The sequence below is a fragment of the Hypomesus nipponensis genome, chromosome 8, assembly GCF_054491055.1.
Source record: "Hypomesus nipponensis isolate SF chromosome 8, ASM5449105v1, whole genome shotgun sequence".
In the NCBI taxonomy this organism is placed as follows: domain Eukaryota; kingdom Metazoa; phylum Chordata; class Actinopteri; order Osmeriformes; family Osmeridae; genus Hypomesus; species Hypomesus nipponensis.
In genome coordinates this window covers 7,986,029-7,998,882 of record NC_140368.1, presented here as the reverse complement: position 1 = coordinate 7,998,882, position 12,854 = coordinate 7,986,029, and the positions used below count along the sequence as shown (strand labels likewise).

Below are 12,854 nucleotides of genomic sequence, written 5' to 3'. Positions count from 1 at the left end.
AAAGTCGGGCAGGCGGGAGGGATTCAAATCAGAGACTCCTTCATTGCTCTGGGGAAATTGAGGAAGAGATACACAAATCAATTCACTGGAGAGCAGAGAAATGGAAGAACTACTTACCCGCCTGTTTCTTCCTTGCCAATTTTTTTCTTAATTACACAGTAGGACAATCGACATGTTGTCTGTGGGTTCAAGATGATTGCGATCATTAGGCTAATAGATCAATTCCAAAGGCAAATATATTTGCATTATCATTCAAAATCTGATCAGAATGCCAACAAACCCCGATGGAATTTTGTTGCACAGACAAGGAGGATGTTGAAAGCACACAAGAAAACATCCACAAGCAGTCAATCCAGTCACCTTTCAATCAATATCTATTCAGGCAAAAAACAGGCTGTCATGTTCGGTCTCTCTCTTTCTCTCTCTCTTTCTATTGCTTTGTCTCTTTTTCTGTTTTTGGCTCTTCTCTTTTTTCCATGCATCCACCCATGCCATTAAGAATAATGTTGCACAATAGCTGTAACATAGCCGTTAGACATGAAGAAGTGTGAAGGAATGAATCCAACAACTAAAGATGTGTCGGAATTGTATTTCTGATACAATAAGTGAACAATGCATTTGTTTTACTTTTAATGAGCAAGTGAAATGGACATGATAATGCTTTGAAAATCTCAAAACTGCAAGCTGGCTCTTTTTTCTTTTTTTTCTGCCAATGAAAAAGAGACGATGATTACATCCTTTCTTTCATAACCAGGTCATTACTCTCCTATCTCACCCATCACCTGCCGGAATCTGTAACTCTCCCACAGAGATAGCAGAGGAAATACCTCTGAGTCTTGAATGCTGATGACCCGACCCCAACCCCTCCCCATTCACCCCTCTTCACCCGGATCCCTTAGCCTTTTAAGTAGGTTAATTTCACTGCTGATCTGGGATTTGGAAATGTTGGACTCCCAATAAAAGAGCTGACACAGATCGAGACGTTTTCTCAGAGCCTGGATTAAGTCCTTCCCCCAATTGGATCTACTTAAATGCTATCACTTTGTTAGCCTGACTATGAATCCCTCCTTACTCTGCAATGCATGCAAGGACAGTTTTTTAGCATGCAGCACACCGTTGGTGGCTTAAACTGCTTAATGATTGGGGGACTGAAAAATATAAACTCCAAATAGATTTAATTTACAGTATATTTGTCCAGACTAGTGCAAGTTCATGCAGTAAAAACGCCTCTGTTGTGTTTCTCTATTATAACATCACAGCAAACATACTGAAACTCTGAAGTACACAACCCAAACATATCATACAGTGAAAACAAACCTGTCCAAGTGTCTACAAGTGCATTAGTCCCTCACTTTCACAGGCCTTGTAGTTTAAGAGAAACATACTATATTAGAGAACTGTGTGGACTCTGGACCCTAGCTCCCAGCTCCTGAAAGCAGGCGCTGGAAGAGAGCCTTAGTAATCTTCCATAATCCTTTTTGTTCACCCAGGAGATTGTCCTTCTTTAGAAGTTTCCAGCCAGACAAAGAGGTGGATAGGGTGATGGTATCAACTCTAATAGACTGGGGAGGTTGAGGAAGAGGCTAACCACCTCACTCTGTCAAATGGACCCAAGTTCAAGGAAGTCAGTTCTTTCTCAATTATTTTCTAAATTAACAGCCCTGCTTCACGGAATCCCAAAGCTTGAGATTGTGAGGGCATTTTGCTGCCGGTGAAAGTCAGAGTGGGAGACTCCAGGAGATGGTATTTCTGTTCAAGTGTCAAGATGCTTTTCACAATCATAAATTCACCACACAGAGATACTCGTAGGGACAGGTTAGAGAGCAGACACATGGTCTGTTTGGATGTGCTCCTTAAAACATTGTGTTGGACCCCAATGCTTATGTCTTGAAAGGGATTTGTAAAGGGATACACAGCCTACTGAAAAAAGGCATTTGAGTCTACTGTGCAAGGTATTGGAACATTATGCCTTCTGTTATGCAGTTTGGAATGTTGTGTTGGATGCAGCTCTTCATAAGCATCTTGAAGAGCTGCATTGAGATTCATGTTTGTTGTATTATGGTCACGTTTTCAATTCAGTATTTTAACATTTTCGGTTTTGCAAGTCCTGCCACAAAAGTTGTTAGTGAATTTACTAGACGGAAATTTGCCCAGAGCAAAGAATACAGCTAAACTGAAGAGAGTAGAAGGATTAACAGAGTAGAAGAAACAAAAGAGACATGAGAGAATATCAAGCTAGCAGGATGCCAATTCAGATGCCACATACAAAAAGATAAGTGTAAAATACACCTGCCTTTTCAGTTTGCGTGGTGTGCACACTGTTTTTACTGTAAACAATATCCAATGAGTGATTGCTCGGGGGCGATATGCCTTTGTGAGTAAAGCGGAGAAAAGGGACTGGAAAGGTCATATCATTTGTCTCTCTATATTGTTTTAATGGAAAGTGTGGCTGTCTGCCAAGGTCTCAATTTCTTTATAGAAGATACTTACAGCTTAAGTAAGGCTAAGACTCCTGTTAATAACTTGAAACTTCCAAGAGCTTTTTGCACATACTCTCACATGCATCGGGAAATATTACATATCATAAGGTGGTGAACATGAGATGATTCAAAAGAATGAACAGAAAAGGTTGCAGCATACATGTGTGCCAGCTAGTGGTCAACAGTGAAAGGAAATACATTTGTTCTCATCTCGTTCACATAGTTCTCAGTTTTGCCTTTTGAAAGGTTACATATGTACATTCTGTACTTCAACATTCTGCAAGACAGTGTACCATGTACAAGACAGTGTACCATGTACAAGACAGTGTACCATGGATTAAATACATGTCGAACAAAGCAGGTCTGAGGTGTTTTTAGAAGGCCGGTATTATAGGTGAACACGCCTCTCTTTTATACTGAATATTTCACATGACCTGTTTCTCCAATGGGAATTTCTCTGAGGGTTTCAATTCTCATATTCACAGACATTGGCAAGGAAGTATGAAAAATCTTTTTTGTGTTTGTCGTCTCTTTCTCTGATTGGTGCCGTTGTTTTGTTGATCAGCTGGCAAAGAACAGAGACAGAGGGATCGCCTAAACTACTTTATCTCCCTCCTGTCCCTGTATGGCAGATGATTTGTAACCTTGCTTCCCCTGGATGTTAATACTGTTGGCTGTCTTGTTCCTTGACCCACTTCTAAAGATTATTCTGCCCAAGGCGGGTGGATTTGTTTCAGCCTACAATGTCCTGAAGAGATCTGAGAAAACTGGGATGAAAACGATTATTGAAGCCTTTTATTGTCACAACAGGAAATTACAGAGCTTGATATAATCAACTTTGAGCCTTGTTTGGTGACTATATTTGAAACGACAATGCCATGCAACAGGATGGTGTTCATATTAAATGCACTGTGAACTGCAAAAATCTGTGTGAAATACAGGCTGTAATACGGATTTGGTTTGTTGTTGCTGTTTTAGAAGTGGTTTCAGGGTGAAAGAATAGATTGAACATGTAAAAGAAAATAACATAGAACCGTATTATTATGCATACAATTTGTGATGTACATTGCATTTTTTAAATCTTTTTTGGGGGGGGCCACATCCCTTTCTGAGGGCTATTATAAGAACCACTTGTAGACATTCAACTACCCTACTCTTATTTTCATTTGATAAAATGTGTACTCAGAGACCAGTAGTCAACACACACTTATTTTCAAATACCTCAAGCATGAGACATTGATAAATACAATTTTAAAAAATTATATTGCACTTTCAGTCAAAAATTAACAACTTCAGTCCACATGTTCAAACTAAAAATGGCATATAGTCCCTTTCGCTGCCCTATTCCAGATGAAATCCTGGGATGCCACCCATGATGTATTCTATGACCTTATCATTGGCAGGTGTGGTGTCAAACAAAGCACAGACAGACGAGCAAAGGCCATTTTGGTCATGTGATAATGTTTTCCCATCACTGTAGTGATCCTGAGGTTCTTGGTATTATTGTCATAGTAGAAGGTTCACAAGTTCACCAGAACACAAGATTACCAGCGGCAGTAGGTTTTGCCTCAGGGGGGGAAAGACGTATTTTAAGAAAGAACTGAGTAAACCAACAGCAGATTAAATCAGTCTTCTGTATGTCGTTTAAAGAGATTAAAGAGATGGTGGGAGGACCCACACAGTGCCACAAACACGCAAAACCTGGCACACACACACTCACTCACAAACAGTATGTAGTATTGACATGGAGTATTTAGATTATTTGAACTTTCCTACCCAGTAATTGCTAGTGAATGAGTGGCCTCTCTTCATTGTTTTGATAGCTTCCTCATTACCATAGTCTTAGTGTATAATGGCCACCGTGTAGCCATTTGTGTTTTCCCCCAGTGAAAGTTCATGACAATGTTTTCTGTGTTATTGTAGTGATAAACATGATTGAATGGGTGCCTTGGAAAGCAGCAAGCTCCTTCCCACCAAGGTTGTATTGCTATTTGAAATATAATGAAAAGTGGCAAAAGGCTAACCTTGGCAATGAAAAACTGAGAGAATTAAGAATGAAGGAATACTGGAGAAGCCTATATTTATGTTATTATTCTTTTATATGAACTGTCAAACTCTATGATTATTTTCCACAAAGCCCTTGATAAAAAAAAGAGAATTTTGTGGGAGACAATAATGGTACATCAGTTTAACTTCTAAAATATGATCCCGTCATGAACTATTTTCTCTTGTACTGGTGAATAACAGACATAGATGTCCTCGTCCTTTGTTTTGTCCTCTGTTGTTTTCTACGCCTTCTTTAGATGTAATACTACTGAATGTCGACCAAAGCTTATCCTTCGATGTATTGAAACGCTTATTTGTGACTTGACCATAAAGTGGCATTCTTACAGATTGAGTAACAAAACATTTTAGTGTAACAAATGTTCATATTGACACACAGGGTTGCATTTGATATTTTCACTATGATACAGTCTTTTAAATTATATCCTGCGTAGGGCATCGTTGGTGAAGAAGTTATCTGACCTTGTTCATGTTCATCGTGCTGTAAAGAAAAGGTGGTGAAATTTGTGATATTAAAAGGTTTTTAATGAACATTACCACAAGAACTAACTTCTACCCGTATAAAAGTTACAGTGCAAAAGAGAGCGCATATGATGCCACACAGTATCTACAAATGTACTCAAAAGGATGCTTTGGTGAAATATCAACATGATTCCTATGGCATTATTACTTCTATCGAAACCAATTCAAAATCTCCTCACATATGTTCCCACTCTGCATCTGTAGGAGTCATCAGGACTGCCTTAGCTGAAATGGACCGGGAAGCAAAAGAACACTATGCTGTAGTCATTCAAGCCAAAGACATGGCAGGGCAGGTGGGAGGATTGTCCGGTTCCACCACCATTAACATCACGCTGACAGATGTCAATGACAACCCACCCAACTTTCCCCAAAGTGAGTCTACACCAGCCTCTCTCATGTTTCTACTACTTTCCTTCGATTATGTTTTACATTCATTTCTGAATCTTCAGTCTAATAAATGGTTGACATATTGCACATTATTGGTGAAATATTTATGTTCTGTAAACAAAACCCCTCTGTTGAGATGATACTAAGCATTATAGCAATATGGGTGGTATCATGAAATAATTATGCTTCATTCTAACATGATTCATCAGCCTAATAGCATTGCAAGGTTACATTTTAGATGATCAACTCAGTTTTAGATAATTGGGAGAGGAGTTAGAGAAGCATTCAACGAAATATGTATGTAAATCAAACCAATGTATTTAGATTTTTCTCAATTTTGTCTTTTTTTTTAATAATACATGATACCAATTTAATTGTAGATTGGAAGAGTGTTTTGTGTCCAAAGAACCAAATGATTTGCAAGACCTCATGCTGCACTCAATAATTAGTACACAACATACACATTGTTCCATGACAATTTGACTGATGTTAGATATAGATGACTACACTTTTAAAGTGCCATCACACACATACTGTAGAGCAATACATTTCCATTCAATGTTTTTTTCATGACCTTTTCTTATGACCTTTTCTCTAATAACACCTTGAGCCACGAGCGTCAAGAGCATTAAGATGTTCTGCTCTTTCTTAATTGTTGTCTTATTCTTTTTCTTCACAGAAAACTATCAGCTCTATGTGCCAGAGTCGGCACAAGTGGGTAAACCTGTGGGCAAAATCAAAGCCAATGACGCGGACATTGGCGTTAATGCAGAGATTAAGTACAGCATCATCAACCCTGAGGGAGCAGCCATGTTTTCCATCTCGACCGACAAAGACACCAGAGAGGGGGTTGTAAGCCTCAAAAAGGTAAACTACTTCATAGAAAAGCCATATATTTCGACAAGGTCTTATGGCTGTATATGCAGAGCACTATCTCGATGTGAATAAACACGAATGTCTCACATCAGGGTGTGATCTTTTGAGATAGATGAGCGGATACAATATTGGCCAAGGGCTTAGTTCGTGTGTTGGGGGGTATTATTAATGTTGTGTTATGTTACTTCAACACCCCTAATGGTTACACCAAGTCTACGCCCTTGATATTGGCAGACCTTATATAGTATACTATATTGTAATATTTGCTTATATGTTTTCCTGTGAAATGTTGAGTCTGTAGTATGTTCCTATGGTTAACCTTTGCTGGCACCTTTTCCCATGTACAGCCACTGAACTACGAGAGGAAGAAGACTTACACTCTTCACATCGAAGCGTCAAATACAAAACTTGACTCCCGTTTTTCCTACTCTGGCCCTTTCAAAGACACCGCCACCCTTAAAATCACTGTAGGGGATGTGGATGAGCCCCCAGTCTTCTCTATGGACTATTACATTATGGATGTGTACGAGAACGCTGCGATTGGCACCGAAGTGGGGGCTGTAACAGCCAGGGACCCCGACAGCAGGAACAGTCCAGTCAGGTAAGAGTCTCTCTCCCAAATGCCTTTTTGTGAAAACATTATTCAGTTATTGTCAACGCCAGTGGTGGATTGGGAAAGGGGGAGGGGGCGATGTGGTCGATTTTAAGTGGCTCTACACACTAGAATTATCTCACTGTTCAATCTGAATGTTCTTATTTGCCTGCCATGCATCGTCAGTCTCGCTGTGTGCTTTCTGGTCTTTCTGTCACATCCTCAGTTCTGTTTTATATATTTATTTTTTTCTCTCCATTTCAACGCATACTGTATGGAAGGAGCAACCGCCTAATGTCTTTTGGAGATATACTGCCCTTAGTGCACATCAATAATTTGCAATCTTAAGGTCTTATTACATGATATAGGATCTTGGTTTGGTTGAATGCCTGCCATGCCTGGAGCCCAGGGATTTCCTCAACAGAACCTCAGTCTCCCTTCTTGTTATTGTAGCCGTATATCTTTCAGTCATATTTTGTTTTGGTTTTAGAATGTCTCTTTCAGCACCATGTCAGTCCAAATTATTTTTTTATACCTTGGCAGAGGGGATGGGGGGGATAAAACGAATGCATGATTCACGTAAGAATCTTAAGATATCTGAAAGGATTTGCTGTAAACAAAAAGGAAATCTACATATGAAAGAGTCCTGGAGTCTTCCTGGTGGGATACCTCCCCCTCGTCCATTTCTGCAATGTTCACTACAGACAGGAAGACAATAGGAAGAGCTTGGATGACATCCATTTGAACTTAGAAAAAAAATGAAACAATTCATGCTCGAGACTCTTCCTTGTGTTGGCGTTGAAATGCAGTAGGGACAGATATCTTCCTCTCTTTGATCAATGATGTTTCTGTTATCTTTTGTTCATGCATGGAGAGAGAGAGTTCAATGGATGCAGGCCAGTTTGAACTGACGTTTAGACAGATATTACTCTGTGAGTGACTCATTCTGAAAAGCCAAACTAAGTGAGAAGTCTTCCCAACCCTCAGAGAAGCCAAGATGCTGTCAGGCATATCACATCCATAAGACAACTCTATTGACAACTTTGCAATTGTGTGTAATAGAGTACTACAATTGCATTGCATTATAATTTATATTATTTTGCCACATACTCTACACCAAGCATACAGATTTACATTTAGTCATTTAGCAGACGCTCTTATCCAGAGCGGCTTACAGAAAGTACAGGGACATTCCCCCAAGGCAAGAAAGGTGAAGGACACAACATCATTTGGCACAGCCGTGAATCGAACCAGCGACCGTTTGATCACTAGCCCGATTCCCTAACCGCTCAGCCATCTGACTCCCTCGAGTTTTTCAAATGTATTTATTTTCTCCAAAGCGGTCACCAACCACTTGCTCGCCACTAGTTTTTTCAGTTGAGATTTGAAAAGTCAAATGCTCCCGTGAGTTTGAGTTTTTCATGAACCATAACAGCATTCTTTTGTATCCCAGCTAGACTTTTAAGCAAGCCATGCTTAGTGAGATTGATGCAATCCTTTTGCTTCAATAATTCCCTTTTCATCTTGCAATTACACATTTTCACCATGTCAATTGAAAATTGTCATAATACAATGTTGAAAATGACTGCTGGATGAGAGGTATAAACATGTCATTAAAAGACCTATTAACAAGTACACAGCCAACTTACATCCATTCAGTCAAAACAAATGTACCAATACCCAATTCACTTTCAAAATTTTCCACTGTCACAAATGAATTTGCTTGAGTAAAAAATAAGCCATTAGAACAATCTTCACACAGAATCACACAAAAACGAGTAAGCAATTTTCCTTTGAAAAGGCCCTGGACAATATATTAATTTTTTTAGCAGTATTTATATTTTTGTAGCTCACCCAATGTTCACAACTCTAATAGACACACAGCATAAATTGGGTATTATAACGATACAGCAAAAACTATTTCTGTAAACTTCCCCTTAAAGTTGGTACCTGGAGAAATGGCTATTCATAGCGATACCCTTCCTGGAAGTGATTTGAACATGTTTTTATTAGGCCCCTAAAAGGCGAATGTGTGTAACTCAAAATCTAAAAACAGGTACTCCATAGACAACAGTGTGGATGGAGTGAGGTACTTCAGCATAGATGAACAGAGAGGAATCATAAGGACGATCCAGACCCTGGACAGAGAGGACATGCCCTGGCACAACATCACTGTGATGGCCTCGGAGGTTGGTAGGTACCCAGCTTACCATACCTACATGTGTGGGTGTGGGTGGGGAAGGGAGGGAGGAATTGGTCCTGTAAGTCTATAGTAGTTTCAAAACATGTATGTACTGTATATAAGGTGGGCACTGCTGGTTTGCAAAACCAGGAAATGCTTAAAATTAGAATTTGGAGGAAACATATTTAATAATGAGCTCTGCTTTGAGTTTTTTTGAAGCTATTGCCCTTTTCCTTACCCAGTTTACAAAATCCTGATCTACTCATTGTTCTAAATTTCAGATTAATAACGATAATGCACTGACTTATGAGGGTACTGCGGGTACTTTTTGATCAACTATATGTCTTGGTGTGGTAAAATAAGATAAACCTACAGTTTACATGGAAAGTGTTCAGCGATTATATTTGTAGAATAGTGATATATTGCTGGGAAGGATATTACCACTGTAACAAGTACGATTCAAAATGCAAACCTACCTTATGGAAACCAAAACATGTAGACCAAAGATGAATTCCCTATGGTATGGCAGGGAGAACAAAGTTTTCAACATTGATGCCAAAGTGACTCTACTACATACAGTAATGTTGATGTGAAGATGTTTACAAACAGCTGCTGCTGAGGAGTTGGATTGCCCAGCATAGCAATGCCTGTAATAGTCACATGATTCTTCCACTAAAGCTTAGACTGTTCTACAACATTAAACATGTAATGAAACAGCACACAGAAAGAGGGATTTGTCTGATGGGTGGCAACAACACATATTTGTATTTGAAATAACAAAAATAACAATCAAAGAAGTGTTCATTTTTGTCAGATTATCCAGGATGCTTTTCTCACAAATTGTACTTTTGCCATGGTGTTTTACAATTTAACCAGAAGTTTGTGTAACCAAGTTTCTGTAGTAAAAATGAACAAGCACTGCTTATGGCTGCTTTGGATCTTTGGATGCATAGATTACAAAACAAGCACCACCGCTGACATACACAAATACATATAATTCATACACTTTCAGACAGTAGATATGTGAGTCAACTGGGCAAACAATATCATTAGAAATGCTAACACAATGTGACATGATTAATGGTGAACAAGAGTAGTTTCCTGAGGTTATTTGTTTATTTTGCATTTTTATAAAAGCTGGTGAGGTAAAATTGGAATGTATTTCAATTATAATTTGGAATGATAAACTAACAAATGAAATTGATCTCAATGTTTCATTGCCCTGTGTTCTTAATACTATGCTGGAAATTAATTATATTTTTCTGGCCCAAATGACTTTCAGAATTCCTATCAGGTAATTTGGCTAATTTGTAATCACAATTAGACAAGTCCCTCAGCAGTTGATGGAAGGTATTGCATACTAATGTGTCTATATCTCATTGCCCTTCGTTAGTATTCAGAGATATAATAGCATGTTTTAATGTTGATTATTCTGTTAAATGAACAATGAGTTAGATGTGGCAATCATGTGTCTATCATGTGGATACGCATTTTTGCCTTCTGGACCACTGTAGACACTAGAATACAGTCAATGTTCCCATGATCCATGGGTGAGTGCAGGACAGTGAGTGTCAAGCTGGTTATTTTCAGGCAGATCGTGGCACTTTTACCCATAATAAGCAGGCACACATGGCCTGGTGCTGTGTGTGTTTCTCTGTGCAATGCCTAAAATAATTGCTCAAGTGAGTATTCAACCTGAATGATCCATCACAACAAATGAACAACCACCACAAAAATGTCAAGAAATATGCAATCTGGGACGTTTTCGGCACACTGTGTACTGCTACACCCTGCCCAATAAACCACCTTAACCCTTTGATACAAAAGCTATGCTTACCCCCTCTAATGCACAACATGGGTCTAAAATGAGGCACATTCATTTCCTATGACATGCCATGTATGGCTGAGTGTTTCTATGCTATATATTTTTAAATCAATTCATTTCAAGTACCTTGTTTTTGAGTACCACAAATCACTATGTTTATCTTCCTTACTTTCAGAGCAAAAAAAAACGTTTTTGTGGTATTACTTCAAATTTACAGACATGGGTCTAAAATAACCCATATGGATTAACTATGGAATTTCATAGAAACTTTGGATATTTGCAATTTGGAACATATTTACTGTGGATAACTGTTCACCTGCCACATATTTTACAGCTTAACATGGCTGCTTTTAGGTTGGAAGATGTTAATCAGTGGAGAAGCATCGACAAACAGGTATTCTTGGCCTCAGTCGGTTTGTCCCTCCTTCCAAGGGAGGACACAAGCCTAAATGTGGCCTTGCGGGAGAGTTTTTGGATCCAATTGCAAAATCTAATGTTTAAAGCTACCATGGGGCTAAAGAGATGTGAGGATATCCTCAGCTTCATAAAGTTTGATGATAAGAGCTCTTCTCGTGGCTGGGTGGTAGTTGCATTTTGTTTTTAGCCCACATCTTTCCATTACCTCTTTAATATATTTTTGGAGCTGTGACTTGGCCTTCATGCGCCTTTTTTGTGGCATGACAAGGTCCTTGCCTAGCTCCTTGATGAACTGCCACTTGGTCTCACCACCCACGTAATGAGGGTGTTGGTATAGAAGTTAGTGTAGGCATTGAGGGTGGCAACATCCAGCACATTGTGCCAGACACCTCCGTGTTCTCCACTTACATGAGTAGTAGTAGTGCAAACTGTCTGATCCATTGTGTCCACTCCTGCTGTTCTTTTATTACAGAACTGGATCACAACATTGTTGTCATCCACTGCTTTGTCATCATGTATGGTGCTCAGAAGGACAACAGCCGTTCCCTTCTTCAGCACATAGCTCACCATAGTCATGTTGCCATTGAATCCAACTTGAATGGCAACATGACCATGAAAAAATTTGGAACTTGGCATGTCCCTTCATTTGGATGTCTTTGTGACTTTTATGTTCGGCTTCCCCGCAATGTTCAGGTTTTTCCTCAATAAGCTTTCCATTCAGAGGGATACTGGAAGGGGTGAACACTCAGTTTACCACATATGAGACCCTCACACCGCACATCCAGAATAATTACACATTTTTGCAGGCCTGCTGGGCATGTATTGCGAACACTGCTTATCTCTGGTGACAAAGTTACTGGGAATGAACCATCTTCTGCATTTAGCCAGGAAACAGTCACACACACCTGAATTCTGCTATGTGATGGGTTTCTTATTACAAAGCCCTGTTCCTCTTGTCATCAAAAGTTAAGCTGGTGATATCATCATATCTCTTTAGGCCCATGGTGGCTTTATACATTGGATTTTGCATTGGATACAAAAACGCTCCAAAATGGCCACATCTAGGTTCTTGTCCTCCCCTGTAAGGAGGGTCAAAGTGATAGAGGCCATGAGTTTCTGAGAGGCCACTCTTTCCCTTTTGCTGCTGTAGCTCTCTTTTAAGTTGTTGCATTTCAGGACCTCATCAATGATGTCACTTGTGAACATCTCCCAGCCTAAAAGCAGCTGTGTTGAATTGTGAAATGTGTGACAGGTGAATAGTTATCCACAGTAAATATGTTCCAAGTTTCAAAAATTAACTAATATCAAAAATTCATATAAAACTCCATAGGAATACATATGGGTCATTTTTGACCCATGTTTTAAAACTGAAGGTAGTAACACAATGGTTGTTTATAAAGTAATACAATAAAATAAAAGTATTTGTGGCAATCAAAAACAAGATATTTATGAATACTTGGAATATTAAATTATGAAATGAGTTGATTTCAAAAGATATGGCAAAGAAAC

At 39.1% G+C, this 12,854-nt stretch overlaps 1 protein-coding gene across 1 annotated transcript in view; it reads left to right on the top strand.

The window, feature by feature from the left end:
- Nucleotides 1-12,854, top strand: part of LOC146274995 (cadherin-18) — a 38,692-nt gene that overhangs the window by 14,014 nt on the left and 11,824 nt on the right. Inside the window, exons 4-7 of the mRNA XM_084703684.1 lie at nucleotides 5,271-5,438; nucleotides 6,133-6,320; nucleotides 6,677-6,930; nucleotides 8,978-9,114. Coding sequence (XP_084559810.1) covers nucleotides 5,271-5,438; nucleotides 6,133-6,320; nucleotides 6,677-6,930; nucleotides 8,978-9,114 — 747 coding nt within the window. The remainder of the gene's footprint in view (nucleotides 1-5,270; nucleotides 5,439-6,132; nucleotides 6,321-6,676; nucleotides 6,931-8,977; nucleotides 9,115-12,854) is intronic.